Here is a 12,302-nt window from a genome sequence, read left to right as displayed (position 1 = left end):
TGACACATAGTCCCCATGCCTCTGAACCTTCCGGGAAAGGCAAAGCACTCTCCTGCAAATTCAGCCCCATTGACTAAGCTCACAGATCAGCACGCACCAAGTAGCTATGTTCCTCTCCTATGTGGTCAGCAGAAGGAAGGAAAAGATAAGTGGCCACCAGAAGGCTGGATCTCCCTGACAGCATTGATCCTAGCCTCCCTCAACAGATCTCTACATTTTAGAATGAGGGGTTAGGGGCCATAGGTCCCATACTTTTTTTTTTTTTTTTAATGTTTATTTATTTTTGAGAGAGAAAGACAGAATGTGAGTGGGGGAGGGGCAGAGAGACAGGGAGATACAGAATCCGAAGCAGGCTCCAGGCTCTGAGCTGTCAGCACAGAGCCTACGTGGGAATGGAACTCACGAACTGTGAGATCATGACCTGAGCTGAAGTCGGCCACCCAACCAACTGAGCCACCTAGGCACCTCCATAGGTCCCATATTTTTTTTTTTTTACCATCACTGGGCCCTTCTCAAAGTACAAAATGAAGAAAACTTTTAAAACAATTTGTCTAAATCTTTTGTAAATTGCAGTTGAATATGCGAATTATGTTACTCAATGCTTTTAATAGAAAAATCATGGTAAAAGCTCCTACCAAAGTTTGAAACTAGTTAGGATTTATCGCGTCAAATTAACCTGCATCCGAGGTTGGTTTGTTTTCCTCAATTTTCCCTTTTGGAAAACTGCATTGACTTTCTCTGTTGTGTTGGAACAGGGGCTCAGAGCGAAATTTAGAAAGCGATTGCAATGACTACCTTATCCCAGGCTCTTCATCCTTCTAAAATCTTATTTGAAATTTTTAAAATTTGAATTGCTCTGTTGTATGTGTGCTATACTATTGTGCTAGATCCCAACTGACTTTTAGAAGTAGGGGTAGTAGATAATTACAAATGAAATTAAACTCTTTAATGAAAATGTAATATTCTCATATATAAAACTGAACTCCTTCTTATTGTGCTTCCATATCCGTTCATTCATTCAGTTCAGCAGATGTTAATTAAGCATCTACGAGCAAGGTGCTCTGCTAAGTGCTCTGCATGAAATACATCTGTGTAAGCTGAAAAGGGGGCACAAGATACTTGTACAAACATTTAAAAGGCAAGACAGCAGGGGCGCCTGGGTGGCTCAGTCGGTTAAGTGTCCGACTTTGGCTCAGGTCATGATCTCAATGTTCTTGAGTTTGAGCCCCGTGTCGAGCTCTGTGCAGACAGCTCAGAGCCTGGAGCCTGCTTGGGATTCTGTGTCTCCCTCTGTCTCTGCCCCTCCCCTGCCTGTGCTCTTTCTCTGTCTCAAAAATGAATACACATTAAAAATACACATTAAAAAAATAAAATGCAAGACAGCAAATGTCACATAGAAAGTAGAAACAAATATTATAAAAGCAGAGGAAAGAAGGATCTTTCAAACTATTAAAAAACAAGAGTATTTTTAGGAGAGTTTTAAAAGGGGGAAATGTCATCTTTTGGATCCAGAAAAGTGTTGGCTCGTGTATCAACTATTAAGTTCCCTGGTTGCTAAAAAGAGACATCTTGAAAAATAATGTGACCACGCTTTTACTAGCTGGGATAAATGCTGTGGCAATTGCTACGTAAATCACACTAAAGAATGCCTACTCAATTTTGGGGGCTATATTAAATATTTTCATGACTTTTTTCATATTATTTATTTTACAGCAAAATTTTATGTTTTAGCTCATTATTTTTTGAAATAAAATATGTATTCACTATTAAACCACATGTATTCTTATTTAGTATATCTTTAGGAATTCCTGGTCTTAGAAATTTTCTGAAACAAAAAGCCTATTTCTCTTACTATGGGGATCTCTAAACAATATTTCAATGGCCTACAAACTGATTCAGATGGATAAAAATATGTGAATATATATATATATATATATATACACACAAAATATGTGAGCTAAGAGTCATTTCTGTAATTTTCTGATTTATATCAGTACTTCCAGTAGAATAAAAATTATGATACCAAGACATGTGACTATCAGGATTAGTTAAGCTATTCAATTATACAACATTTTCCTTTCTTTGTGAAGGTAAATATATTTGATAGTGAATTGGGGGTGGCAGGGAGTAGTTTTTTGTTGCTACTGAGAACAGTGATAGAAGGAATAAATTAAATAAATTAATTAAAATAATAGGAGCACTTTATTGTTTTCATTTTCATTTTATCTTTTAAAATAGTTTTTAAAGTTTTTCTTTTAATTTACAATATACTAATTCAACTGTTCCTACAGCCCCTGTGCCCATCTCAAGTGCCCTCCTTAATCCCCATCCCCTATTTCCCCCATCCCCCCCCTCCCACCTCCCCTCTGGTACCATCAGTTTGTTCTCCATAGTTAAGAGTCTGTTTCTTGGTTTGTCTCTCTCTCTCTCTCTCTCTCTCTCTCTCTCTCTCTCTCTCTCTCTCTCTTTTTCCCCTTTGCTCGCTGTTTTAACAGGAGCACATCAGAATCTAAATCATAATACTAACTGCTATGAGGTCAGACTGTAAGCCAGAGGAGATGGTATGGTCTTTTTAAAAATATCTTTAAAAGAAAAAGTTTGGAATTAAGACCAATCTGCACACCAGAGTGACAATACATGAACTCTCCTAGTTCTACCTGTTTGCCAGTTATAACGAATTTATACATTTTGGGAATTTGTCTAGGTTTATATAGGTGCAAACGTAAGCCTCTACTCACCGAACTTTCAACTGTATCAGAAGCATTATCTTCCACAAAATACATTCCACATTTACCTATAGAAAGTAATGGGATATGAGTTTAAAACTATATGTGCACTATTATCATTTTTGATTACAAATATGACCTCTGGAATCAATTGGCCTGAATTAAAATCCCAACACCCAGAAACAGTTCCTGTCACTCAATAAATATATATTTTTTAATGTTTATTTTTGAGAGACAGAGAGAGACAGAGCATGAGTGGGGGAGGGGCAGAGAGAGAGGGAGACACAGAATCTGAAGCAGGCTCTAGTTTCTGCGCTGTCAGCACACAGAGCCTGATGCGGGGCTCGAACTCACGAACTGGGAGATCATGATCTGAGCTGAAGTCAGATGCTTAACTGACTGAGCCACCCAGGCGCCCCTCAATAAATATTTTTTAATGGTATCCATGAGATTTTGGGCAAGTTGTTTAACCTCTTTGTGTCTTTACTTAATAAAAAAAAAGGGGGTGTGGGGTGCTTGGGTGGCTCAGTTAAGCGTCTGACTCCTGATTTCGGCTCAGGACATGATCTCATGGTGGGGAGATCAAGCCCCGTGTCAGGTTCTGTGCTGACGGTGTGGAGCCTGCTTGGGATTCTTTCTCTCCCTCTTGCTTTGCACCTTCCCTGACCGCACTCACGTACACACGTATGTTCTCTCTCTCAAAACAAAACAAAAATCCCTAAAATAATTTTTTAAAAGAGGAGTGGAGGAAGAGGACTTTATTTCACAGGGTTAATGTGGGAATTAAATTAGAATGTATGTAAAATGCTTATAACCGTGTTTGGCACTCAGTGTTAAAAAAATGTTGGCCATTTATTATTGGTACTCTTCTTGTATGACTAATACATTAATTTTATTTTCTCACACATTAACTGAAGTCAACTTGTAAACAAATTTTCTAGTCTAAGAGGAAGACTTAATTTTTATTTAAACACTCAATAGGGCAGAATAGACCTTAGAAGACAGCCCCCAGTTTTCTCTGCTTTATAGGCTGGCTGTGTTAGCACATGTCTCTACACCACGTATCCAAATGGTGGGAATTTCTCTGGGGCTCCGCCCTGTGTGCCGGTCACCCGTGAGCACTGAGCACTGTTGGCTCAGAGAAGGGAATCACTTGCATCCCTGTGACCACAGTGCTTAGTCCTGGCCAGCCTGAAGCTCTGCATGTTGAGCCTTGGAGGCTGTAGCTTCAGTCTACGACTCTCAAGTTGGAGGGTACATCAGAATTGCTGGAGGGCTCATGAAATGCAGATTGCTGGGGTGCCAGAGAGTTTCTGACTCGATAGGTGTGGGCCGGGGCCCAAGAATGAGCATTTCTAAGAAGTTCCCATGTGATGCTGATGTTCCTGGCCTGGAGACCAGGCTTTAAGAAAACAACTGGCCTGTAGTATACAAATACAAATTAGTTCTTTAAGGGAACAGAGATCTAGTGGTACAACTTTATTCCCTCATATCTTGAGGAAAAGATTTCTCACTGAATGTAATCATACAGATATCCAAGGATTGACAACCTTGGCCTTTCTCTCAGAAGCACAATAGGGAGTATAAATTATGACCTATCTCAGGGTGGATATATTTCTTATGCACAGGTATATCTTTTAAAACAGTAGGCATGTGAGTATATCAATAATTCCTCACTTTAAAAATCAAATTTGATATATAATAAAAGGAATGTTTAAATACAAAAATGTGTACTTATGAAAAAAGTCAACTTTATAAAAATTAAAAGGCTATTCATGTGCTTTTTAGAAAAGAAGATTGCCACTTCCTGACATTTATAAGTCATATAATGTTAAGGCAAAATTACTGATGTGATGTTAGAGAGAGTTTATTTGATTCAATGGCATTCTGCCAAACAATGCTTCAAATTGTCTAAGAATAAAATAAGGCAGGGTGAATATGTGTAAAACTCTTCAAAATGTGACTTACCTAGTAACAGCTCACCAGCTGTCTCTCTAGACGGTGCAACACTGATACATCTTCGATTCACTCTGTCAAAACATATATAAAATTACTATGATTAAATGTTTTGACCAATTTTAGAAAGTATGTAGTATAAGCTTTATTTATCTAGTTAAAGATTTCAGCCCAGCACACTAGAGTTTCAAAAGCATGAGACGTCTTGCCTAAACCCACATGAAAATATTATCTTGTATTTTAACATTCTGGTAGAGGAGAAAATGAAATTTTTAGAGAAGGCTCGGAATTCCTGTGCCATGTATACAGGATATAGGCATTCAGTTTTTTAGGAGAAACTTTAATATTTTGTATTTTCTAGTAATTATGCAAACATTGGGTCATGCCTCTGGTATTTCAAACACATGAAAGCATCCTAGTATTCTAGGAAAAACGGGATTTAGACTCAGAAAAGTTCTTCTCCTCTTTAGACAAGGAACTCACCTCCTTCGAATCTCAGGTTTTCATCTAATAAACGGGCAGGGCAATTATCATTAGTGTCATAATGATAACCTGTCGTTAACATACAAGGACCCATTTAAAACTCAACAATACTCCGGTACTTTGGGCGTTATTCCCTTCCTCATGTAACAGATACGGACATGGACACAGGAAGGCTAAGTAACTTGCCCAAGATCAGACATGTAGTAAGACGAGGAACTAAAATTTGGACGTTCAGTCACCGTTAGATGGCGTCATGCAGAAACCATACCCATTTCACAGAGACCTTAGGACCAGTCAACTGCCAAGATACACACACACGTGCAGACAAGGGCCAGAGCACGGTGACTGAAGCCCAGTGAGTCCTCGCCATCGAGGATGTCTTTTCCTTTTGGATTTTAGCCATTCGACTGTGTCCTCTCTTGAGCCATATCTAGGGCCTTTCCTAAAACCCCAGCAATTATCTAAAACAAATATTACACAAACACTACAATAAACTATTTAAAAAAATTTTTTTTAATGTTTTATTTATTTTTGAGAGAGAGAGAGAGAAAGAGAGACAGAGTGTGAGCAGGGGAGGGGCAGAGAGAGAGGGAGACACAGAATCCGAAGCAGGCTCCAGGCTCTGAGCTGTCAGCACAGAGCCCGACGTGGGGCTCGAACCCGTGAACCGTGAGATCATGACCTGAGCTGAAATCAGAGCTTAAATGACTGAGCCACCCAGGCGCCCCTACAATAAACGATTAAAGTCTTTCTGACTCCTTCAACAAAAGAGAGAACATCTTATGGATTCACACTTACCTTATAGACTCACTTGCAGCTTTGTCTTTTACGGTCGAGGAGAAAGAAGAGTGAGTTTTATCTTCAAACAGGAAAGAGAGTGGTGGTTTGACCACATCTGCTAAGGAAAAAAGTAGGTATTATCTTTATCTGATAACTACAGTTATCTGCTACATTTGGATGCTGAGTCAAGAAGTCATTATTACCTTCTGATTTCTGTCTATCCCGAAGGAGATACTTATTTGGAATAGTTAAGTAACATCTCTGTAAACGTCTCCTCTCTCGATTTGGTCCTTCTGTTGGATCCAGTTGCCAGGAAGTTGGATAGTACAGGGGATCATACCAGGCCACTCTGCAAGGGGAAATAAAAGAATGTTTTAAGTGGCAATCTATAGTACTTGGAGCTGTAAATAAAATCATTACAGAAATTAAATAATCAAAAGTGATCTATTCAGTTAAAACCCTCAACTGCTCACGTAATTAGACTAGGAAGTGCATAAACATAGACAATAGAATAAGATAGAAAGCATAGACAATAGAATAATATAAAAAGTAAATGTCCTTCTGCTCCTAAACCCCGGCCTTCTAGTCCCCGCCTGGAGGCACACTCTGTCACTAGTTTCTTTTTCCTCATAAATTTTTAAAAAGATATATCATGACTACTCTGCTTTAGCAACATGTATGCTTTAGCATACATGGACTTAATATGGCTAAAGAAAAAATCCATTTCCAAGTTAAGTTTCTATATTTCCCATTTTGCCTACTATCTAACAAATAAATTGGTTCATTTTTGTAGTACAAGCCATATTTCTTAAGATGTTTAAAAAAAGTTAATATTTTATTTTAATTTTTAATAAAAAATGTTTAATTATTTTGAGAGAGAGAGTGCACTTGGGTGCATATGCGAGTGGGGGAGGGGCAGAGAGAGAGACAGAGACAGAGACAGAGAGAGAGGGAATCCTAAGCAGGCTTCGCACTGTCAGTGCAGACCCAATGTGGGGCATGAGCTTGCAAACTGTGAGATCATGACCTGACCCCAAATCATGAGTTGGACACTTAACCAACTGAGCTACCCAGTCGCCCTCAAAATAAGTTAATATTTTAAATGAAAAAATAGAGAACCGTATTGAATATATTTTCAGACATAGATAAGAGAAAAAAAATCACCCTTAATCCTACTACCCTAAACATACCACTTTCTGGTAGAAATTATTTTTTTTTCATTTTTAAAAATTGCAGTTATAATTATTACATATATACATTTCTATACCCTTTCTTCTTTCACTGGACATACTTTAATCTTTATTGTCACCATTGAAAATGGCTAACGCATGGAGGGGGTGCATCATAATGTATTTAGCAATTTTACCATTGTTATATACTTGTTTCCAGGTCATTCACTAGCATAAACAATGCAGAGATGAAAACCTTTACATTTACTGCCTTTATATATTTTGAATATTTTCCTTAGGACAGAATCACCAAAATAGGACAACTGGAGCCAGAAATAAAATGGTTACAGGATTCCTGGTACATGCTGTCAAAGTGTGCAAAGCCACCGGACCTCTGACCATGGGCTGCAATACACATTTCTTCCTGCTCTGGGTATTAGCACCTAAAAAACTTTATAACAGAAAAGGTAAAATATGGCTTGTACCATATTTTATGGTAAGATGGTAATATTTCAAGGTTTTAAAAAATCAAATTAGTCTCTGGCCACATGGAATATTTTCCTGTTTATTAATTTTATTTGTCTTATGTAGAAAAGTGTAATCACATCTTTTGCTCAAACTTTTCAGATCTTACAATTTACTTTTAAGTTGGCATGAATTTTTAAAACCATAAAAATATTAACTCTGTGGGGGTACCTGGATGGCTCTGTAAGTTAAACATCCGACTTCAGCTCAGGTCACGATCTCATGGCTCGTGTGTTTCGAGCCCCACATCAGGCTCTGCGCTAACAGTGTGGAGCATGGTTGGGATTCTCTCTCTCTCCCTCTCTCTCTGCCCCTTCTGTGCTCTCTCTTTCTTAAAATAAATAAACTTACAAAAAAGTAAAAAAAAGTTAATTCTGATTTGCTGAAAATAAATTTTCGTTTTGTTGCTGTTGTTATAGTTATTAAATACACTGGAAAAAATTAAAGCTCAAATCTATTTCTTTTTTTTTTTAACATTTATTTATTTTTGAGAGACAGAGTGAAATAGAGCATGAGCAGGGGAGGGGGAGAGAGAGAAGGGGGACACAGAATCCAAAGCAGGCTCCAGGCTCTGAGCTGTCAGCATAGAGCCCGATGCGGGGCTCAAACTCACGGACCTTGAGATCATGGCCTGAGCTGAAGTTGGTCATTTAACTGACTCAGCCACCCAGGTGCCCCTCAAATCTATTTGTTTCTTCTTGGTAGTTTGTTCTATTGTGTTTGAGCTTAAAAAGTTATCCATCTATCGGAGTTGATAAATGCCCTATTTTCTTCCACTTTATAAACTTAATGAATTTAATTCTTTTGCTCACCTGCAATTTTCTTTAGTGTTTAGTCCATTTTAGCACCCCAAGTCATGCTAACCAGTTATCTTAACCAAGTTTAGAGAACACCTTAATTTTCCTCTTTTCATGATCTGTGATGCATCTTCTAAGTTTTATTATTAAAGTCTTACCTAGAAAAAGATCTATTTCCCAACTATCCCGTTTCAGTGATTTCTCTATTCTTCTGCAAAGGTTATATTTTAAAATTAAAGTCAACATATAGATTTTATTATCTGGAAGAGCTAATGCCTCGCTTTCTCAGTATCCCTGCCCACCCGCCCCCGCCTTGTCCCTAAGAATTAAAAAAAAAAAAAGATTCTTACAGGATTATATATAGATTCATTATTTCATGATGAAAGAAATCACAAGTGATTAAACAGAAAATATTTCACCTAATGAAATAATGCTGTGAACGTTTATTCTGAAATGGAAATAGCGTCTGCCATCACCATAGAAAACAACAAAGGCCCACTCTGCTTACCTATCATGCGTCAGCTGTTGGATAAGCTCCTGCCAGTGTCTGCTGGCACTCAGATCTACCTTGTACATGCCTCTGATATGCTGGATCACCTTTTTCCTCTCAATTCCCTGGGACAGAGATACTGCCTGGGTGATATCTGCAGCGATCTTAGATATATCCTTTGATTTTGAATCCAGACGCTGAAAGAGACTAAATAAACAAGCAAGGCTGCTCGTAAGTGAAGCCTAAGTGGGACGTTAAGGAGCTATGGAAGCATGATACTTGAAGACTAAAAGTACGTGTGAGATCTAGTGGATTCAGAGAGGCATGACTTTTAGAACACATAAAATCCTACCTTTGTTGGTTATTGTTAACTGTTTTCTGCCAGGTGTCTTTATTCGTACCTTCTTCAGTTTCATATTTCTTTTGTTCCTAAAAGATTTGGATAATAATATGCAATATAAAACTAATTGTTTATCATTTAACACTGGCACAAAGGCCAACAAACTAATTTCATTTTTTATTTTTTTTAATGTTTATTTATTTTTGAGAGAGCATGGGCAGGGGAGGGGTGGGAGGGGGGGGCAGAGAGAGAGAGAGAGAGGGAGACACAGAATCCGAAGTAGGTTCCAGGCTCTGTCAGCACAGAGCCTGACGCGGGGCTCGAACCCACGAACTGCGAGATTATGACCTGAGCTGAAGTCGGATGCCCAACCGACGGAGCCATCCAGGTGCCCCCCAACAAACTAATTTTAAAACCAAGTTAATAAAGGAAAAAAATAATGTCCCCAGGAGACCAGAATATTAAAATACAATAGCCACAAAAATAATTTGATAATTTCCCTTTGCTTCTACACAATCTGGGGCACAGATATTGGGGTGGGAGAATTAAATGGGCTGCCAGACCTAATGCCCAGGTGCTTGCTTCCTTATTTGTTTCGAGGCGGATGCTTCAACTTGCTCGTCACTATAAAAATCTTTCCTTCACCGAAAGCTACGGAAAAGGGATGAGGATGACAACAGAGGATAAAACACTCCTTGCAATAGCCTATTTATTCTCTCATAATAAAAAAACATCATTTCAATAAAATTCATCATAAATGATATTCCACAATAAAAAAACCTTTCACTCTTTCACTACATTCAATGGGATCTCCTTAGAAAACCGGGTCTTATGATTTCACTGACTCACCTCTTTGATCATTTTGATAAGGTCTGCTTTTGTTGTTGCACTGGGAGGGAGATACTTATGACCACACAGTTTTAGAGCATTCATAAGCAATTCCGCTGAGCCTAGTTCTTCTTCAGTCAATTCATCTTGGTGATTATGTATCAACTCTGACAAATACAAAACTAACTTGGCTCCATGCTTTAAGAAAAAGAAACACTTTTTTAAGTCATACAGTATTTTTATTTCTTACATTTAAATTGTTTCATAGTGGTTAAGTTAAATTATATACTAGATTTATTTGGTGGCATTGGGTTTGAATAAAGAAGCTGCAAGAGACATGTTGGGGACAACTGAAAAAATTTGGTTATGCGTTGAAAATATGATGACATGAGGGTGTAAACTAATTTTGTTAGGTACGATGATGTTATGGTTATGTAAGAAAATGTCTTTTGAAAAGATTTCTGTAATTTACTTTAAAATACTTCAAAACAGAAATGATGTCAATATGATAAAAATACCACCAATTGTTAAATCTAAGTGATGGCTATATATTAATACTCATTATACTATTCTCCATTTTTCTTATGATATTTGAAAATTTTCATTGTAAAAGGTAAAAGAAAAAAGAAAGAAAAAGAAAAGAAGGAAAGTAAGAAAAGAAGGAAAAGAAAAACAAGCAAATGAGCTTTGGGGGAAAATTTTTTGGAGGGGATTTGCTAAAGAAATATAGGAAATAATCTTGGGATAAAGGAAAATATTTCTTAGTTCTCAGAGAAAAAAAATGAACTGGAAGGGAAACTCTCCTCTGAACCTTCAGGTAAGAGAATTATGCTTATTTATTCTTTCTGCTTTGATTTCTGGTTGGTAGACTAGAAGTTGGTGAAACTTCCAGAACAAAACCCGTTTTTGGATTAGCTTGTAAGTACTCATTACTCCCTAAGGGACACAAAGGTGAAAGACTCTAAAACCAGTGAGACCTCAGCACTCAGTGGTCTGTGCATGTCCAGAGAAGGGTTGATCTAGGCCAGTCTTTTATGAACTGCCCTATAACCGAAATGAGAATGTTACTCAAGGTAATGACAACTGTCTTTCGTAAACCTACACCTATTTTAAGTGGCCTTCCATGCTATAGATCTTACACCTAACTGTTATGTGTACACTATGTGTTATTTCAACATTAATTATGCCAACAAGGGAAACATGCAGAATTTTACTTTTTACAAATTTACACTGATACAAATACCACTACATTTGGCTTTATGACATTTTAAACTGTGAACAGTATTAAATGGCAACAAATGAACTTGAGAACTCTTACACTGTGGGTGATATTTAAATTAACACACTGAATTGCATCGTGTCATTTCCCAAAAAACATAAGATGAACATATGCGATGATGGAAATAGCAAAGCTCATTTTAATGCAACATTTTAATTTAGTCAGGAGACAGCTGCTACCTGACCAAAAGAGAAAAAAGAACAGACATTCTACGAGTAAAAGGCCAGAAGAGTTGGCAAATAAAGAGAAATAGTAAATGGCTAGACTATTTTCATATGTGTGTCTTAAAGGTAATGCTCTTGATGTAATCTAAAAATAGTTTAGTTTGGGGCACCCGGGTGGCTCGGTCGGTTAAGCGTCCGACTTCGGCTCAGGTCATGATCTCACGGTCCGTGAGTTCGAGCCCTGCGTCGGGCTCTGTGCTGACAGCTCAGAGCCTGGAGCCTGTTTCAGATTCTGTGTTTCTCTCTCTCTCTGCCCCTCCTCTGTTCATGCTCTGTCTCTCTCTGTCTCAAAAATAAATAAACATTAAAAAAAAAATTAGGGGAGCCTGGGTGGCTCAGTAGGTTAAGCTTCCGACTTCGGCTCAGGTCATGATCTCACTGTCCGTGAGTTTGAGCCCCGCGTCAGGCTCTGTGCTGACCACTCAGAGCCTGGAGCCTGTTTCAGATTCTGTGTCTCCCTCTCTCTCTGCCCCTCCCCTGTTCATGCTCTGTCTCTCTCTGTCTCAAAAATAAATGAACGTTAAAAAAAAAACATTTTTTTTAAATAAAAAAATTAAAAAAATAAAAATAGTTTAGTTCAGTATTCAGTGACATTCTCAAATCACCTTGAAAAACTACAAAAAATGTTTTTATTCATCCTGAATATCCAAAAAAACCACATAATTTTCTTAGACACTTAAGGTATTTCTAGAATCTCATGCTAAC

At 37.8% G+C, this 12,302-nt stretch overlaps 1 protein-coding gene across 11 annotated transcripts in view; it reads right to left on the bottom strand.

Moving 5' to 3' along the window:
* Positions 1 to 12,302, bottom strand: part of LYST (lysosomal trafficking regulator) — a 200,313-nt gene that overhangs the window by 52,767 nt on the left and 135,244 nt on the right. For 8 of the 11 annotated variants that reach the window (XM_045039833.1, XM_045039839.1, XM_045039831.1 and 5 more), the window contains 7 exons: positions 10,116 to 10,292; positions 9,279 to 9,355; positions 8,945 to 9,133; positions 6,149 to 6,294; positions 5,964 to 6,063; positions 4,695 to 4,756; positions 2,739 to 2,794 (listed from right to left, as the gene is read on the bottom strand). In XM_045039833.1, the coding sequence (XP_044895768.1) occupies positions 2,739 to 2,794; positions 4,695 to 4,756; positions 5,964 to 6,063; positions 6,149 to 6,294; positions 8,945 to 9,133; positions 9,279 to 9,355; positions 10,116 to 10,292 (807 nt within the window). 11 annotated transcript variants of the gene reach the window in all.

This window comes from Felis catus, chromosome D2 (genome assembly GCF_018350175.1).
Source record: "Felis catus isolate Fca126 chromosome D2, F.catus_Fca126_mat1.0, whole genome shotgun sequence".
Taxonomy (NCBI): Eukaryota; Metazoa; Chordata; class Mammalia; order Carnivora; family Felidae; genus Felis; species Felis catus.
The sequence above is the reverse complement of the archived record's forward strand: the minus strand, read 5'-3'. Positions and strand labels throughout refer to the sequence as shown.